The sequence below is a fragment of the Lissotriton vulgaris genome, chromosome 3_1 (genome assembly GCF_964263255.1).
Source record: "Lissotriton vulgaris chromosome 3_1, aLisVul1.2, whole genome shotgun sequence".
Taxonomy (NCBI): Eukaryota; Metazoa; Chordata; class Amphibia; order Caudata; family Salamandridae; genus Lissotriton; species Lissotriton vulgaris.
This window is the reverse complement of record NC_141689.1, coordinates 1141265542-1141285198: the sequence shown is the minus strand read 5'-3', so window position 1 is coordinate 1141285198 and position 19657 is coordinate 1141265542. Positions and strand designations below refer to the sequence as shown.

At 41.2% G+C, this 19657-nt stretch overlaps 1 protein-coding gene across 1 annotated transcript in view; it reads left to right on the top strand.

The window, feature by feature from the left end:
- Positions 1-19657, top strand: part of LOC147727573 (ovochymase-2-like) — a 455363-nt gene that overhangs the window by 160716 nt on the left and 274990 nt on the right. Inside the window, exons 8-11 of the mRNA XM_086961618.1 lie at positions 4662-4883; positions 5857-5997; positions 15711-15947; positions 18547-18732. Coding sequence (XP_086817744.1) covers positions 4662-4883; positions 5857-5997; positions 15711-15947; positions 18547-18732 — 786 coding nt within the window. The remainder of the gene's footprint in view (positions 1-4661; positions 4884-5856; positions 5998-15710; positions 15948-18546; positions 18733-19657) is intronic.

Below are 19657 nucleotides of genomic sequence, written 5' to 3'. Positions count from 1 at the left end.
GTTAGAGTCACCTGAGTGAGTCCTTCTCCTCCTAGGCTTCTGGTTAAGTCCACCTGGGGGTCTGAATGGGTTGGTCCCAGATTCAGTCCCAAATAGGCTTAAGTTAGTCTGGTTCAGTCTACTGACCAGTACCTGACTATTTCTGTCATCATCAGACTCACTGCTCCCCCCTTCTGTCTCTTCTTCCTCTTCCTCCTCCTCATCTGTCTGAGGAGCTCCAGTGATGGGGGCTTTCTCATCTACCAGGACTATAGGGACAGGGGCTTCTGCAGTGTCATCCTCTGAAGGATGGCCTCCTTCAGCATTCCCTGTGGGGTCTGCCTCAGAGGTCTTTAGAGTCTCAGACTGGTCTAAGAGCTCTCTAAGGCGGTCTGTAGTAGGGGAAGGCCATGTCTTCAGACCCCTTAAGACACAAAGCTGTCTTAATTCCTTAAAGGAAAAAATAGCAAATTCGGATGGTGCCCTTGGAGGGTCACTCTCAACAGGGACATTCCCAGTGGAACCCTCTGCTCCAGACATTGCTCCAGTGTGGGTGGATATGTTGCAATCTACCTACACTGGTGTTTACCTACTAAACCTATCTAGTAGTTGTAGCTAGGGTGTGCTACTCCCTTTGCTCTACAACAACTAAGTTCAGTAGAACTTAAGTATACTAGTCTTGTTTTATATGTACCTAGCAGGTACCTGTATGATCTTTCAAATGATAATCTCAAAGATTGTAATGGTAACACAACAGCAAGCTCAGATCCCAATCCGCTGCTCACCAATGTGAGAAGTTGGCCTGGTATATAATGCTCACTAATTCTAGTGATCACTTTGTACCATGCCAAGCAACCCTTATGATGATTGGTTGTAAGTCAACCTTATAGACCAGTTATCCTAGTGGTAACGTGGACAAAGCAGTCTAAGGCTAAACTCTGAAAGGCATGTGAAGCCAGCTGTATTACCATACACAACCCCCTTGAATACCAAATGAAAGGACACCACACAGATATATATTGAGAATATATATTGATTTATTAACTAAAAGTATCCCCTGGACTCTTTATGAGCACAGAAGCACAAGCGTTAAACACAAGACAGTTTAAAATACACAAAAGTTGCACAATATGGATGAACCCTAGGGGCCACCTAAACCATATACTAAGAAAGTGGTATAAGAGATACCAATCGGAAGGGAAACAGGCCTAGGGCCTTGGGAATCGCTGGAGCTATTCGAGACTAGCAGTGACTAAGTCGGGAAAGGCCCGCGGGACTCGGGTGCAGTGTTTAAAGTGCACGCACTCACCAATGCAAAGTCTATGGTGCGTAAAAAGTACAAAGTTAGTTAGTTCGGAACCTTCCGCGTGACCTATAAAGCTGAAACTTGAGACACATGCCCTAGAGATGTGTACCAGTGCAGTAACACCGGCGGAGCTGAGTTACCTCACCCACAGGAAGCGGGTGCACAGGGTCGAAGTAGTGTCGGGTTTTGTCACGCCGGTCGATGGTGCTTGGAGCTGAAGATGCTGCAGGCGGCTCGAGGTGAAGAGTTCCGGTGGATCCAAGGGTGGATCTGTAGATGTGAGGACCTGAAAGCAGAGGGGACAATGTTCAAAGTCACTAGCCAGTGACTACCGTGGAACCAGATTGGAACCAGGCGATGTTGGGTGCAAACAGGCGTTGAGGTGTAGCTTCTCTCTGCAGCCACGTGGACACCGGGGGTCGAGGACGTCCAGGAGTCGGTCACGAGCTGTCCCACGCAGGCTTCTCGCTGTTGGCGGTGTCGGCAATTTGATTGTAGCACACAGGCCTTGGCTAATGCAAGCCACACAGGAATCAAAAAAGGCTTGTTACTCGGACCAGCAAGGTCTGAGCAGGGGCTCCTTTTCACAGGAGCTAGGGCAAGTCTGGAGCAACCATACTCGCAGTGTAGTTTGTAGTTGTAGTCGCCAAGATGGCCGCTGACCATGTGGCTAGTGGCCGGGATGGCGCATCGAGTGGCACAATGCAAAAGGGCCCCACGCAGATCGTGGAGATGCTGGGGGGCTGATCTTCGGTGCAAGGGCTGCTCGGTGGTGGGGGTTCTCAGTCCCCAAAGTACAACATCGAGGATGCCTCTGGTGCTGCGCTGTCAGCTCTTCGGGTGTCTTCCAAGATGTCCGGTCCCACGTCTCGGTGCCTCCACGGGTCCCTTCTTTGCAGGGACTGTGAATCGGGCTGTGAGAAGTCTGGGAGTCTGGGTCTTGTCAGGCTCTGGGCTCGGGTTCCGGCGGGAGACGGCGGCAAAGCAGACGTCGATTCGCTGGATGGTACCTGTATTCACAGGGTGGCCACTCCTAGGCCACAAGGGAGATTCTCTTCAGTCTTCTGAGCAGCAAAATGTCGAAGTCCAGTCTTCTTCTTTGTTTAAAGTTGATTTCAGGATGATCTTCCGTGCAATGGCACTGCTCCCACTCTTATTCCCAATCTGAGGGGTGGATCACCTACTAGGTCCCTCCTCTGGGTGGGACCAGGAAGGGGGGCGGTTACACCCCCTTTCCTTTGTCCAGCTCCTCACCAGGCCTGGGTCTGGAAAGTCCCAGGACCGGTTTGGACTGGCTTATGCACGGGGACACCTTGTGTGCCCCAGGCATGTCTCAATCTATTCAGCCCTGTCCTACCCAATACACAAAACCCTGTCTGGGGTGGTGCTCGCACCTCCCAAGGCAGGAAACCCTTTGTCCAAGCCTCCCTCGCTGGAAGGACTCCCAGCAGCAGGAGGTCAGACTTGTGTCTGTGGTGGCAGCATCCATTTTGTGATGCTGAGGCTCTGGTTAACTTTAACCGGGGTTAAGGCTACACACATGTCGTGTCCCTCTAGAAGGGTGGAATGCTATCCCCGTCGACAGAACTGTCGAGGGGATAGTATTCCAATTCGTATGACACCTTACTCGACATGTTTTGATAAAGCCAAACCAAAGATAGCATATAACCGCGAGGATTATAATGCACTTAAGAGTATATGGTATGGCAATATCCCGGAACAGCTTAGGGAGTGGTTCCCGACAGCTGCAGACAGGCTCAGCTCACGCTAGAGCACCATCTCACATGAAACCACGCACTCTGCCCCCAGGATTGCAGGGGCCTTCCATAGGAATGGCTTACAGGTTAACATGTGTCCAGTTTAAGGTTAGATATAGGGATACTATATCTAAGTAAGAGGTGATTACACCAACTTACCCCAGCTGAGTGATCAGCCAGTTGTGTCAAATATGGAGGCCAGGCCAGGGGTGGCACAATACCTGCTGCAGCCCCTGGTAGGCCTTGCATGCACCTATGCCCTGGGTACCTAGGGTACACTGTTACAGGGGCCAATAAGGTGAACCAGTTCCAATTGTGTATGCACCTAAGGTACATGGAGTCCATTTTAAGGAGAGAGCAATTAGCTTGGGGCCCTGAATAGTAGGATCCCAGGCCAACTATGTCAAAAACCAGCTAAACACCAGGCAAAAAGTTTGGGGGTAACCATAGTCAGATATCCACTTTCCTACAACGTTATCTACTTATGCAGAGTAAAAGGTTGAAAAAGAAGCGTAAGATTCAAATATCTTGTGAAAAAGTTTTTTATAAGTCAAACAATGGACAGTACAGTGAGGAGGTAGCCAGCCGACACGTATTTTGTCACACCGTGAAGGAGATGTGACTCATCGGGGCTGTAGGGCTACAAGGAGGAGGTATCATATGGTTAGCGGAGTAACAGTGAAAAACGTTTCCTCCGCCTGTAACAAGCGGCGAAGAAACGTATGGTGAAGTTTGTCGGGTTTGTTTGCCGGGTAGAGGCAAAAGTAACAGGGCCAGTGGCGTCCTGAAAAAGCAGCTGGGTGAGAAAAGAGTGCACCGAGTCCGTGCGTCCGACTCCCCGGATACCACATCCAAGCAGTCGGACGCACGGACTCGGTGCGCTCTTTTCTCACCCAGCCGCTTTTTCAGCACGCCACTGGCCCTGTTACTTTTGCCTCTACCCGGCAAACAAACCCGACAAATTTCACCATACGTTTCTTCGCCGCTTGTTCCAGGTTGAGGAAACGTTTTTCTCCGTTACTCCGCTAACCATATGATACCTCCTCCTTGTAGCCCTACAGCCCTGATGAGTCACATCTCCTTCACGGTGTAATGAAACATGTGTCAGGTGGCTACCTCCTCACTGTACTGTCCATTGTTTGACTTATAGAAAACTTTTTCACAAGAAATTTGAATCTTACGCTTCTTTTTCAACCTTTTACTCTGCATATGTAGATAACGTAGTCCGCACAATCGGACCATCATCCAAACGTGCGTGTGCACAGGATCCATTCTCAGTACAGTTGGTCTAGACCTGCCTAGATTACATTCAGGGGTCTCTTTTCCGAAGGGTTTGTGTTCCCCTGTCCTGTCTTGCACCGCGTGCTTACTGCACACCATTCTCAGCTACAGTATCATACTGCTTAGAGCGCCACTACTTCCTACTTCCTAACACAAAACCAGTCTCCAACCGAAAGACTTCTTGGCATTTGTGACCTTCACATGCTTCATCAAATGTCATCAGCCAATAAAAAAAGTATCTGCTTTTCCAAATGTCATTATAACCCATAAATTGATCCAATGCTCATTGGCTTGTTGTATTTCTCTGATCCAACCCATCTTTTTTCTTGATTGCCTAGATTCGGGCTGCAGCAGCAATGCTCTCCAAATTGGCCGCAAGGGCACAATATCTTCCAAAGATTACCCCGGCTCGTACCCTGCCAACCTACTGTGCAGCTGGAACATCACAGCCACTGAGGGCTGGCTCCTGAAGCTCTCTTTTGAAGGTCTCGCCATTGATGGGAGCTTGGGCCAATGTGGAGGAGATAAATTAGAGGTTGCGGACAACATTGAAGCGATAGGTAAGCCACTGAGATCTGCTTTTGTGGCACAGACTCAATCCTCCCTAGGAAGGCTGGGTGCGATTTACTGTTGGCTTGTGGGATTGCTTCAAATGATATGAAGACATGGCCTATCATCCTGACACCAGAACCAGATTTACCAAAACAATCCCGTAACACTGTGAAGCAAGTAAAGTTGCTGCGGCGCGTTCCAGGAACGGGAGAAAGCAGAACTGCAACATATCTACTAAGGTGTGTTGTTGTTCTGATCTCTGCCTGCACTGGTAAACTTTGGCAGCCATGCACCAACGCACACACCATTGCCTCATAGTTCAAGAGCGTCTGTGTTCTGGTAAGCATAGTGTGTGTACAGGGAGGGTTCTCTTCAATACAAAACCTATGCTTTTAGGCGTTTCCTACTTTGTATGTGTGCTGTAGAATACAGAAAAAAATACTTACAGGGGAAAAACTAGGAGAAATGAAAACATTGTGCCATACTGCAAAAGTGTCTGTGCTGACGAAAGATTAAAATGTGTATATTTTCTAAACTCAGAAGCTGAGGTTTGAAGAAAATGGCAGTATTTGCAAAGTATATTCAAAACTGGTATTTGAATGATAAATCATGTGGCACTCGAGAGACTTATTACTATTATTATTACCTTGTTGCCAGGGGCATTGCAGTAATGTCTGTCGTGTTACTCATGTAAAATCATTCCAAATCTGGCTACCCCGCCTGATGCACTGAGGTGGTCACTGCTGATAATCTTGCCTAGGGGGACTGCCAATGAAATCTTGTCTGATGTAGTTACTAATAAAATACTAATAATGTTAGTAGTTCGGGATGATGTTCATTGAACATAAGTAGCTCTTATTACAGAAAAGGTTGGAGACACCTGCTTAAGCAGCTCACCAATTGTTTCATATTAAGCAAATGTTTTTAAGGCTATGAATGAACCTGATTTTTTTCTATTTTGCTTCAATTGTCGACTTTCAGGAACATACTGTGGGTTTTCGCTTCCCCCAGTGATAATCAGCACAAGCAATAAACTTTTCCTGAAGTTCTCATCTGACTCAAGCTTGTCTGATTTTGGATTTCTGGCACGATGGGAAGCTGTTCACGCAGATGACATAGAGGGTAGGTGAGATGGACCCCTAAACAGGCAAGATGAAAATGGTGGCCTGAACATGTTTACAAGAGCCAAATGCTCACGCTGTGCACTTGTGGTGTGAAAGCAGAGGAGGACTATGTGAAATTACATTTGAAATCAGCTTGTATGTTTGTTCTGTGTACACTTGATGTAATTGATTGTGAATAAATCATAAATTATGCTATATATACTTAAAGATGGCATCGTGCAACTCAATTAAATTATCCAGAGTAAGAGCACAGCCCCTAAACGACTGTATGTAAGTAGTATACAAAATGTGATTGCTAATTACAGTTTTACATGCTTGATGGCTTTACGCATCCTCAAACTGTTTGTCAAATGTCACCACCATGAAGTATAAACTCACTGACAATGAGGGAGATCCGTCAAACTGTATCTGCAGGTGGGAGGGAAGCAGGCAGGGGACAGCTGACTATGTTTCCTGAGCTCCTGAATGTCCCTTTAACCCTTTCGATGCTGATGATGAGCTCAGCTCGTCATCACCCACGGGTGTCGTGTGCTGATGACGAGCTGAGCTCGTCATGGTGCCACTAAAATTGCATTTTCCAGCACAGGGGGGGAAAAACGCCCAGCAGCCATGTGGTTAATGAGCAGGGGTCATTATGTCGGCAAGCTGCATTAGGTCCAGGAAGCACAAAATACAGGCTGTTCCTTTCAGATAGCCACCCCTACTCGCATGACTTACCCCCACATGCATCATTGTTCCATTTTGCGATTCCTTAATTGCGAAAATTAAGGAATCGCAATTAAGAAATTGCAAATGGCAATTCATTAAGAAATTCGCAAATAAATTGCGATTTCTTAAAATTCCTTAATTGCGATTCTCTAATTGAGAATCGCAATTAAGTAATTTCTACCCATTCATTCCTATGGGCCTAGAGGCCCATAGGAATGAATGGGAGGGCATTCTCAATTTGCAATTCATCATTTTGAATTCGCAAATTGAGAATGCAATTTCAAGGGTGCAGGGGTGTCCAAATGACACCCTGTTGCACCCCAGAAATTTGCTTTTGGATACATCTTACACACACATGCCCCAAGGGCATGTGTGTGTGTAACATGTAACAAAGAAAAATGCATTTAAAAGCATTTTTCTAGATTTTCGCAAATTACTATGAAGGTCAGCTTCATGGTAATTTGCATTTCTAATTTGCGAATTTGCAATTTCTAAAAGTATGATGAATTGCATTTAAGGAATCTCAAATTGAGATTCCTTAAATGCATTCGCAATTTAAGAAATCGCAATTGTGCGATTTCTTAAATTGTGAATTTCTGAAAAAGGTTGGTGCATCCCAAATCAGGAAATTGCATTCGCAAACGGCCGAAAAATGCGATTCGCACCGTTTGCGAATGCAATTTACCTTGATGCATGTGGGCATTAGTGTTGAGAGGCCCACATGCAAATTCTGCTTTATTGATATTCATGAGGGAGGAATTGTGTGCCTCATTGTGCACAAACCGTCTCAATTGCTGCATCTCTACATCATTGCGGCATCCAAAACAAGTCCAATGACTGGCTCCATCACAATGCTTACACGGTGCTCTATGGTTTAGCCTCAGCCAAGGCTGAGAGAGTGAACATCATGACTGTAGAATCATCTTAAGGTATGAGTAGGATGACAGGAGGCTGCATGGGATATGTAGCAGGCTTCCCAGTTTACTTTCATTACACCGATCTGCAAGACAAGGAGACGTATGTATGACGGAACCACGCATGGAATTACCACGCATGCTTTTACAACACGTCCATTACCACGCAAATGCCGTTACCTTGCATGCATTTGCCACGCATGCCTTTGCAACGCATTATATATTCTTATCTTGTTGTAAACATATGCGTGGTAAAGGCATATTCGTGGCAAAAGCATTAGTGATGAAGGCATGCGTATTACAGGCATTTGCGTAAAAATGGATGCATGGTAAAGGTATCACGACCGTGTGATAAATGATGTTTCCCTCAGGAGATGGGGTCCCACTCTCTCAATTGCAGTTGCACACCATCGATCCGATACTGTTACCTTAAAGGGCGTAGTTTCTGGTTTTCAAAGGGTAAGCTGTTCCTGAGGGGACCCAATTTGCATGGCCTGCCTTATGGAAATGTGGATCTCACTATAAAGATGCTTGGATCTGTTTCCCACCAAGTGGAGTAGAAACAGTCGTCTAAGAGGGATCCCCTCTTCAACGGCATGTCACATTGACGAGTTTAATGTCTACATGTAAAGGATCAGGGCCAGCTTGGTCCTTTTTGATACCATCTGAGTTCCTGTCCACCCCTAACTGCTACATACCAGAATGAGTTGCCAGTGACTACTGATTCCAGTCTTCATTCTCCCAGAAGTAGTATTATTGTCTCCTGGCAGGGAGACCTGTTCACACCTCATCAATGTTTGTTCTCTATCTGGAGCAAAGCCCAGCAGAACTGAATTAATTATTGCTGAGTAGATTGTTTCAATTTTACCTTTTGTAAGGGAGCATGTTCTGACCTATGAAAATCTGCAACATTATTTCTTTTTCACCTCTATTTTTGAGTATCTGTAGATTGGGACTGCCTGGTGGAACCTCATCCATTGTGAGCTGGTTAGTAATGTGGGTTTGAGCTTTAGCTCCATGATTCATCTTTTAAAATAAGTTATGTGATGTGCAGCTGGGGTAGCAGGTAACAAGTTGTGAGTAAATACAGCGCACACATTTCTTTGAGTGCAGGTCCAGAGAAAGAGAATGTTGTCTGGCCCAGCCTTGCATCTGCACATAGGTACCACTGTAAAAGATGTGGGCCAGTTTAAAATTAATGTAATTTTATTGAAGACCAAGAGGAGTGCACCATCGCAGTTTGGCTATTGGGAAACATCACTGTGCACCATACGTATAAATTGTGTTTTACTGTAATTCCAAAAACAGTTTATAAAGCAGATGGGCATCTACTTCACTTATCACTCATATTATAACTAAGGTGTCGCTGTCATATTCCAGAAAGTACACCTATGACATGCCAAGGACATTGTGATCATCTACACCCCCCATTACAGCTATCAAATATTAGAAAGAATCAGAATAGGCCCCAGCAAACCTCATATGGCAATATGTAATTTCCGGTACACAGTCTAAATATCGATTCCTAATTGTCGACCTACACAAATATCGAGTTGGAAATATCAAAGGTACAGAATTTCGATGTCAAGAATATCGTTGGACAAAATATCGACCTTTAGGTATGTAATATCGAATTTATTTATATCGATGTAAGTAATATCGAAGTTAGTAATATCGATAGCATATATATCGATGTAACTAATTTCGATGTTACTAACATTGATATTTGTATTATTTTTATGTATTTAATTATGTATATGTAATATGTTTTTAAGTATTGTAATTATTTAAAATTATATGTGTATTATTTTTATATATTAATAATGTTATTTTTAAGTACATTTTAGGTTTCAGTACCGGAGCAGGTTGTGGGTTTATAGGGGAAGAGGGTGGGAAGTAATTAAAATATACTTAATAATTAATAATTTTTAGGAATGATCAAATTATTTTAATTAATTTTTGTTGTTATTTCTGTATCGGGTTGTAGATTTATAGGGGAATTTGGTGGGAAGTAATTGAATTGTAATAAATTATTTATTAATAATTTTTTTGTTAGGAATAATTATTTTATTTATAATTGATTATTAATTGGCAATTCAATATTTAAATTGATCATTTCTTTTTTTAATTGTTAATTAATGTTTTTAATTGTTATTTAATTTTTTAAATTGGGAATTCATGTTTGTAATTGGGAAATCATTTTTGTAATTGGTAATTAATTATTTAATTGGTAAAAAATGTTGTTAATTGCCAATTAATATTTTTAATTGGTAATTATTTCTCATTAATTGGAAAATATTTTTAATTAATTGGTAATCAATGTTTTGTAAAAAGTATTATTTGGTATAAAAAATAATTTTATTGTTTAATAATTTTTAATTGTGAATTAATTTTAAATAATATTTTTTTGTAATGAAAAATATTTTATTGTTTGATATTTATTATTTGGTGAGTAATTATTATTTATTGGTATTTGTTGTTAATTTCTTGTTAACTAATTATTCAAATGCAATTGCTTTTATTAATTATTAATTGTTTGTAATTGATGTAGATTTAGTTTAAAATTTAATTATACATTATTTTAAATATAAAAATTATTTATAAGTATGTTATATTTAAATTCTACGCTATCCAACGCTTTCCCTACTGTTGCACCCTCTGGAGTTGGAATAGTAATTTTTACCCCTACGCTATCCAACGCTTTCCCTACTGTTGCACCCTTTGGAGTTGGAATAGTAATGTTAACCCCTACACTATCCAACGCTTTCCCTACTGTTGCACCCTCTGGAGTTGGAATAGTAATGTTTACCCCTACGCTATCCAACGCTTTCCTTACTGTTACACTCTCTGGAGTTTGAATAGTAATTTCCATCCCTACGCTATCCAATGTTTTCCCTACTGTTACACCCTCTGGTGTTGGAATAGTAATTTTCACCCCTACGCTATCCAACGCTTTCCCTACTGTTGCACCCTCTGGAGTTGGAATAGTAATTTTTACACCTACGCTATCCAACGCTTTCCTTACTGTTACACCCTCTGGAGTTGGAATAGTAATTTTTATCTCTACGCTATCCAATGTTTTCCCTACTGTTACTAGGAAACAAAAGAAGGGGTTTGGCTAAAGCGCAGTAAGGCTGCGCCACTAGAAGTATAAACAAAACAAAATGCCAATACTGCTCAATTAATCAATCTATTTCTAATGAGCAACAACATTAAACTATTGCCATATACAAAGTATACACAAATGTCAGATTTAATCAATTTTAATTTTTTGATTTTTTTATGGTAGAACAGCTTTAAATTTATGACAAGGTTATCAATGTTCATATAAGCAAAGAGAGGGAACGGGGATTTAAAATTCTTTCTTTAAGTACAGTGAAAAGCTTCAAAGAATTAAAGGTACAGCAAATCAGTGGTACCTGAATGTAAGTGCTCAATCACACAAAACAACTTAACAGTCATCCAACATACATACCGTGAAACAATCAAAAAATCAAAAAAATCAAACTACTTCCACACTACATCAGACAAACCAGTGAAAAAGGTTTAAGAAAGAGAAAAAGGGGAAAAAAAGGAAGAAGGAAGTTTTTAATCCCCTCACCTAAAGTCAAGGAAAATATTAATGGTTTAAGGGGTGGGGTATTAGTGGAATTATTTCAACAATTTTTTGAAAAACACGTTTCAATCAAAATAACAGGCCATCAGCATGTTTTTACATTCTACAAAAGATCACCAATATTATTTTCATTTGATTGGTCAGAAAACCCATTCATTATGGGAACACTCTGCAGGACATCCTGCACTTAATGTATCCGCATACGGCTAATGATAGACTCCGCGTTCTGTGTTCTATGCAGGTTCCGGGTGAGACTGTATAACCGGCAAGTAATGAATGGCGATTAACGAGAAAAAGAGACTTAGATCCCAGATGTAAGGTAAACGCCCGCTCGACTAATCGATCGTAGTAGTGCCAATTCTATGTTTGATTCGGAGATTACAATCCAGTCTTTTTGGTTCAAACAGCAGTATATTGGTGCAGCAGCATTTAGGATACCGCCATCTACAATGCGTGTGATTTTGGACTCAGAAGATTACCCAATTGCCGTAACACACTGACGATAATAAGGTAACTTCTCAAAGCCAGGTGCTGGTTCTTCTGAAGTTGAAGGTTGACTCTAGGAGTTTTGTTAGTAAGGATTGTCATTCTTATGTTTTCACAGGATTCAGTTCCTTAAGGTCCTGAGGAAAACCCCTGTGTCTAAGGGGATTCGAAACGCGTCGACCCTTGTTTTGTTGTTCAGGCCAATCAAATGAAAATAATATTGGTGATCCTTTGTAGAATGTAAAAACATGCTGATGGCCTGTTATTTTGATTGAAACGTGTTTTTCAAAAAATTGTTGAAATAATTCCACTAATACCCCACCCCTTAAACCATTAATATTTTCCTTGACTTTAGGTGAGGGTATTAAAAACTTCCTTCTTCCTTTTTTCCCCTTTTTCTCTTTCTTAAACCGTTTTCACTGGTTTGTCTGATGTAGTGTGGAAGTAGTTTGATTTTTTTGATTTTTTGATTGTTTCACGGTATGTATGTTGGATGACTGTTAAGTTGTTTTGTGTGATTGAGCACTTACATTCAGGTACCACTGAGTCGCTGTACCTTTAATTCTTTGAAGCTTTTCACTGTACTTAAAGAAAGAATTTTAAATCCCCGTTCCCTCTCTTTGCTTATATGAACATTGATAACCTTGCCATAAATTTAAAAATGTTCTACCATAAAAAAATCAAAAAATTAAAATTGATTAAATCTGACATTTGTGTGTCCTTTGTATATGGCAATAGTTTAATGTTGTTGCTCATTAGAAATAGATTGATTAATTGAGCAGTATTGGCATTTTGTTTTGTTTATACTTCCCTACTGTTACAACACCCTTGACAACTTAGAATTTTGTGGTTTTTATAACCTTGATACATTCTGAATTTTATGGTTTTTATCCATTACATATATGTATTGGCACTTTTTTTAAATACAACAACATGAAAAATCACTTTATTGTACGGCACTGTATTGATGTTATCCATTACTGATTTTATTGACTTGTAATAAATTGTAAAAAAATTTTAACAAACAAATATTATTTTAATAATTTTGTGTGAATCTCTTGCTTTCATTGTATGTTTAATATAGTACACATTTCTATTCTGTTGGCATTTTGAGTTATAGGGGTAATATACAAAAAGGTTTTTCAAGAGTTGATCTCTGGGACTTGTTAAGTTCTTCACTTCCCTACTGTTACACCCTCTGGAGTTGGAATAGTAATTTTCACCCCTACGCTATCCAATGTTTTCCTTACTGTTACACCCTCTGGAGTTGGAATAGTAATTTCTACCCCTATGCTATCCAAAGCTTCCCGTACTGTTGCACTCTCTGGAGTGGAAATAGTAATTTTTACCCCTACGCTATCCAACGCTTTCCCTACTGTTGCACTCTCTGGAGTGGGAATAGTAATTTTTGCCCCTACGCTATCCAACGTTTTCCCTACTGTTTCACTCTATGGAGTTGGAATAGTCATTTTTATCCACCCGCTATCCAACGCTTTCCCTACTGTTGCACTCTCTGGAGTGGGAATAGTCAATTTTACCCCTACGCTATCCAACGCTTTCCTTACTTTTGCACTCTTTGAAGTGGGAATATTAATTTTACCCCTACGCTATCCAACGTTTTCCCTACTGTTTCACTCTCTGGAGTTGGAATAGTAATTTTTACCCCTACGCTATCCAACGCTTTCCCTACTGTTGCACTCTCTGGAGTGGGAATAGTAATTTTTACCCTTACGCTATCCAACGTTTTTCCTACTGTTTCACTCTCTGGAGTGGGAATAGTAATTTTGACCCTTACGCTATTTAATGCTTTCCCTACTGTTTAATTTTCTGGAGTGGGAATGGTAATTTTACATTCTACGGTATCCAATGTTTTCATTACTGTCGTTTTTTTGGACTTTAAATAGTAGTTTTATTTATTTATGTATTTAATATTTTTTGTATTATTTTAGATACTGTTGTATTTAATTAAGTTTAAAAATATTGAAAGTATATTTAATTTTTTTAATATGTTTGTTTATTTTTATTTATAATATTATTTTATGTATGGAAATAGTTTTGTAATTTATAGTATACTTTAATAATTTATAAGTAATTAAAATAATTAATAAAATGTTTATTTTTAATTAAAATTATATTATTCAAAATGTATTATTTACTAATTTTAAACATTATTAAATATGTTTAAATATCTTTCTTTTATTTATAAGTATTATTTACTTTATTTTACTTTTTTTTAACAGAAAAAAACTATATTTTTAATTACGATATTTTTAACATCAATATTTTGGTTTCGATATTTTTGTACTTACCATGTTGTAGATAGGGTGTTGATATACTTGCCTTCGATATTCCAGCGTCGATGTTCTGTAGGTCGATATTATGTCCGTCGATATTCTGTCATAGATTCGTAATTTCCAAAGCCAAAGGCCAAAGTCAGACCCCAAAAGCCACAACACACCCAAAAATGCTCAGGTACAGTGCCAAATTTCCAGGCAAAGCAGCAAATCGCCAGGGACAGTTGAAAACCCCAAATGACCGGTTACAGCTCAAATGGTCTGATACAGCTCCAAGTGGCCAGGAAATATCACCAATGTCTAGTCGCAACCCCAAATGCCAGCCACGTCATCAAGTCTATGTTATTAACTAGAGTACAATCTGTCCAAATACAACCCCAAATACCAAGGCAGAGAAACAAATGTCCAAGCACAGCACCAAATGGTAAGGCATAGATACAAACGCCAAGGTACAATCATCATATTCTCAGACATAGCTTCATAAAACCCAAATACAACCACAAAATCTCAAGGTATAGCCTATACTTTTGCAGAAGTAGCACATGCAGAAGCGCAACAGTAGTTTCCTTAGACCTAGTCGTAAATGCCCAGTGTAGCAGCTTGCTCTTAAATGCTTAGTAACTCTTCACATAAACAGGTTTACATTCAAATGTCCAGTGCAGTTTCCTCAGGTGTCCCGTTAAGCTCAAATGCCCATTACACGCTTCTAGTATGTACGTTTCGCTTCAAATGCCCAATGCAGCTCCTCCACCATTTGTAATTTTAGCCTCAAAAGTTCATTACACATTCTCTGTGCACAGGTAAAGCTCCCAATGCTTAATTCAGCCTTTTCATAAAAAGGTTGAACCTCAATGGCCACTGCTGCCACCCATGACCCAATAAAGCCCTAAATCTCTATTGCAAATCTACATGGCCTTAGCAACTTTCCCATGTGCCGCTTTAATCCCCGAATCATCAGTGGAGCCTCATACAAACATTAGACCTAGAGCGGAACCTGTAGACTCTTCAGAAACAAGGACCAGTGGAGCCTCTCCATGTGAAGTTTGATTTAATATAACTAGGCGGCCTCACGTGACATGTGGACCTGAAGTCTCAAGTGAAACATCCACATGGTGCCAGGTCCCACTATTTCATTTAGACACCTCCAACTGGGGAACCCATGGCAAAAACTCCATGGACACTGAGGAAATACAACCAGTCATGCCCAAAAATCTTAAATGGGCTGGAGTTGCTTAAGTTCTCATTTAGGACCTAGAATTTCAAATGAACTGTTCTTATTGGAGCAGGGAAAAGCTACTCTGCATGTGGTTTGGCCCTATCCATAGTGGCACAGTGAGTAAAAAATGGTCTAGAATGCAACCTAGAGTAATTACCAGTGGCTGAGAATAATGAATGCAAGCATTCAACCTATCACATCTTTGTTTTCCTCAGCATTCCTTTGTAGACATTGCTTTCAGCATTCTAAGGCCAAGGTAACAAGGAATGTGTAATGTCGACCAAATGGTATCCCAGGGGCAGCAGCTGCTACCCCTGGTGACCTCTAAAGACGCCCATGAGTCTGGTCTTGCTTCACTGATTTGTTTGGGGACAGGACTTCTGCAGATCCAGCTCAATCAGTATCACAAACCAACATTTTCTAACTTTGTAACATGAAATCTGTATAACCAACATTGATGTTGTCCATATTTTTCAGAAATACAGAAGTGCGGAGGAGGTTTTCATGGAGATCTTGGGGTAATAAAATCTCCCAGGTGGCCCGATAGTTATCCTGCCAATGGCCTTTGCCTGTGGAGCATTGACGCCCCTCAAGGAAAGACGCTGACTCTGAGCTTCACTCATTTTGACATGGAAGACCCAGGCCTGATCACTCGGAAATGCCTCGATTCTGTAACCATCTATGATGATTCAAAAGAGGGCGCAATCATATATGGTAAGTCTTTTGGGCAGAACAACGCAATAGGCTCTTCAGGCTTGCTTGACCTAAGCTCTGAAGCCCAGATGTACTAAGGCTTTGTGTCGGTGCGAGCATGATGCAAAGTAACACAAAATGGTGCAAAGCGGCACATGCTATTTACTATCCAGGGCAAGATGTACTTTCACTGTGGAAAAACCACTTTTCATCGCTTTGTGTCAAGTGAGCATTACTGGTCTCAGCACAAACTCCCATGGATTTTGATGCAAAACCCAGTCTACGAAGAAAGCCAGACCGGGTGTTGTGCCAAAAATTAACGGGTATATGAAGCAGGCACAAATAAGAGGTACGGCCACATGCATCAAGGTATTTAGGAGTCGCAAACGGTGCGATTCGGTAAAATCGGCCGTTTGCGATTCCTAAATATCTTTTTAGTATGCATCAGTCATTTTTGGCAAAATCGCTATTTTTAGCGATTTCCAATAATGCGATTGCTTCTAAGGAATCGCAAATTTGCGATTCCTTAAAAGCAATGCATGATTGTATTTAAAATTGCGAATTCGCAATTAGGGGGTGCAAATTACCACGAGGGTGAACCTCGTGGTAATTTGCGAAAAAGAATTAAAATGCTCATATTAGCATTTTACACACTGTCATGTTACAGACACATGTCCTTAGGACATGTGTATGTGAAGCATCCACTTTAAAATACATTTCAGGGGTGCAGGGGGGGTCCTTTGGACCCCCCCTGCACCCATGGAATGCATTAACATTTTGCGAATTCTAATTTGCGAATTCGCAATTCCCATTGATTCCTATGGGCCTTTTGGCCCATAGGAATCAATGGGAAATGCGAAATCGCAAATTAGAATTCGCATAATATTTGCGATTCTGTAAAAATTGCGATTTTTACCGAATCGCAAATATTATGCGAAAATATACATGCATCCCATTTTGCGAATTCCAAATTGCGATTCCCTATTTTTCGCAATTTGGAATTCGCAAATGGCCGGGATGATGCATGTGCCCGGAAGTGTCTTAATTTCTCAAAAACTGGAACTGCATATGTGCAGCAATGCACAGCACTTATTTAATACTCGGGACCCTACTGACTTTGTCTCTGCCTAGGAATTTGTACTAGAATGATGTACCTCCAGTACAAAACCAGTATAAATCCTATGCTAGACAGCACACGCTCACTTCCACACCATGGTGCGTGGCTGTGCGTTAATCGAGGCTACCTTTATTACATATCAGCAAAGGGGGGTTTGTACCTTGTGCCAATAAAAATTATGTCAACTATTCAATATCCCATCTCACATCAGTAAAATATTAACAACAAACATGTGGACACATATTTTTCTCAATGCAAGTTAGGGATACAGTCTTTGCCATAAGTATGTAAACAGACTGACCCAGACACCTTTAGGTGACAAGACACTACTTAATGGTGGTGGCAAATCTGTGCAGATTATAACCCCCAAAAAGTATTATTTTCAGTTTATAGGGAGCACACCAGTTGGTAAAGGTTGTTTTATCCAGAGTCCTGAAAATTCCCGCACAATTGATATTGGCTTTGTCAGTCAGGTGGATATGTGGCCTAATGGCTCCAGCTGCCAACTTAGGAACTGGGGATGGGGATCCAGGTTTGAGTCTTGACCTCAACTCAACATCCTCTGAATATGCAAATCATTTGATTTCCCTGTGCTTAAAAAAACAAATAGGAATCTGACATTGTGAAATGAAATTTGGTATCCATGTGAAAATCCTCAGAACAAATGCTACATAAAGCTACAAAAATTGTTTAAACACTATCTCTCCGACCCTCAAAAACATGAATCTGACATTGCGTAATGTAATCTGGTGCACATGAAGTGTCCATTGACCAAGTATTAAATAAAAATAAAAAATAAAAAACATAGGGCGTATTTGCAAGATAATGACGCAGCGCAGGGCTGCAAGCCATCTTGCTGTGCCGAGATGCATCATTAGGAAAGTGCAGGGATGCGTCGTATTTACAACATTGCAATGCAGTCCTGTGCTTTTCTCTGCCCTGGAGCCCGATAGGCTGCCTAGTGCCAACACAGGCACCATTGCACCATGGTGCAAGAGTGCCTGCATATCAGGGATCATTGTCTTTTCACAGGAAGGGAGACCTTACTGCACAAAAACAATCATTGATGGTTATTTCTCCTCGTTGCGCCACTTTCACACCTCCCCTGGGGGGACATTAGAATGTGAATTGTTTACAAAACCTTGTAAATCTGGAAATGCGTCAAAATCCATGGGTATTGTGTTGGACCACCCACAGTAACACCCATGGAACACCCTGTGCACCCAAAGCAATGTTTGAAAGTGGTCGATATTTAGAAGTCAATGAAAAGCCACACATGGCCTTGTAAATATGGGCCAGCACACAACGCCACCAGAGCATTAAACAAAGTGACACTCCAGTGGCGCAAGGGCTTGTAAATATGCCCAGTAATCTATTTGGCCCTTCATTAGAATGTGTGACGTAATCCGATTATTAGGCAAAGTGATCTAATGCCCTTGGGCTAAATTCGATGTATATAACGAACAGAAAATAAATCAAAGTATTCTTTTTCTTGCATTGCAGGTCCATTCTGTGGAACTAAGCTCCCACCTGTTATCACTTCCCGCGGACAGCAGCTGAAGGTTCGTTTCTACAGTGATCTCTTCACTGAAGGAAAAGGATTCAGAGCCTACTGGACCACAGATCCACTGGTCACCCCTCCAACAGAGGCTCCCCCAGCACCCAACCCTTGGGACGACATTCCCATTGGTGAGTTTCGGGATCCAGTACAGCCTGGGTGGAACTGTGGACCAATAGGCTATGTCCATTTTATTTGCAATCAACGTTTAGGATGAGCGACTGTGAACCCAAATGCACACGGATCATCTAATTTCCTTTGTCTGCAGAGATGCATATTTTTGTAAGTGTGTGATGAAGAGTTCAGGGATCTGCCAGATTCAAAAGGAATTCTTTAGAGTCTAAAAGATTGGAGTATCCTGTTGCAAATGGAGTTGACTGGCTTTTTAATCCCCATCAAAAACAAAAATCTAATTTAATTTTAATCCGAGTGGTTAGATGTCTTGAAATGTCATTCTAGCTTTTCATTTGAACGTTTTAAAAGTGGGGAGATTTAGGGCCAGATTTACTAATATTTGTCACAATGCAACGCAGCAAGGGAACTTGCTGCCATGTGCTGCGTCAAATGGAAAAGGCGGGAATGCACCACATTTACTTACATATGGTGCATTCCTGCTCTCTCCCTGCATTGGCACACTTGTGGCTGCCAAGCCCCAACCTCAGACACTCTTGTGCCATGGTTCAAGGGGCCTCTTCAAGGCAGGATTGTTTTTGTGCAAGAGGGGGCACCTTCCTGTACAAACACAATCCTTTGAGACATTTTCCTATTTCTATGTGTGCTCCAGAGTGCAGCATGTGTAGAAAGAGGAACAAAATTTGATGAAATAAACATATTTGTCCTCATTACACCTCACCTGGGAAGGCGTAGCATTTTGGCACATACTAGTGTTAGTAAATGTGCAATGTGTTCGTAGAGTTAGTACTGTTAGCAAATGTGGGAATGCGCCAAAACCCATTGCTGGATGTATGGGAACCCTCACGCTCCACATATAGAACGTCTTTCAAACCTGAGTAACATGACGCAGCAACTTGCGCTGCTCCAGATTAACTAAGCCAC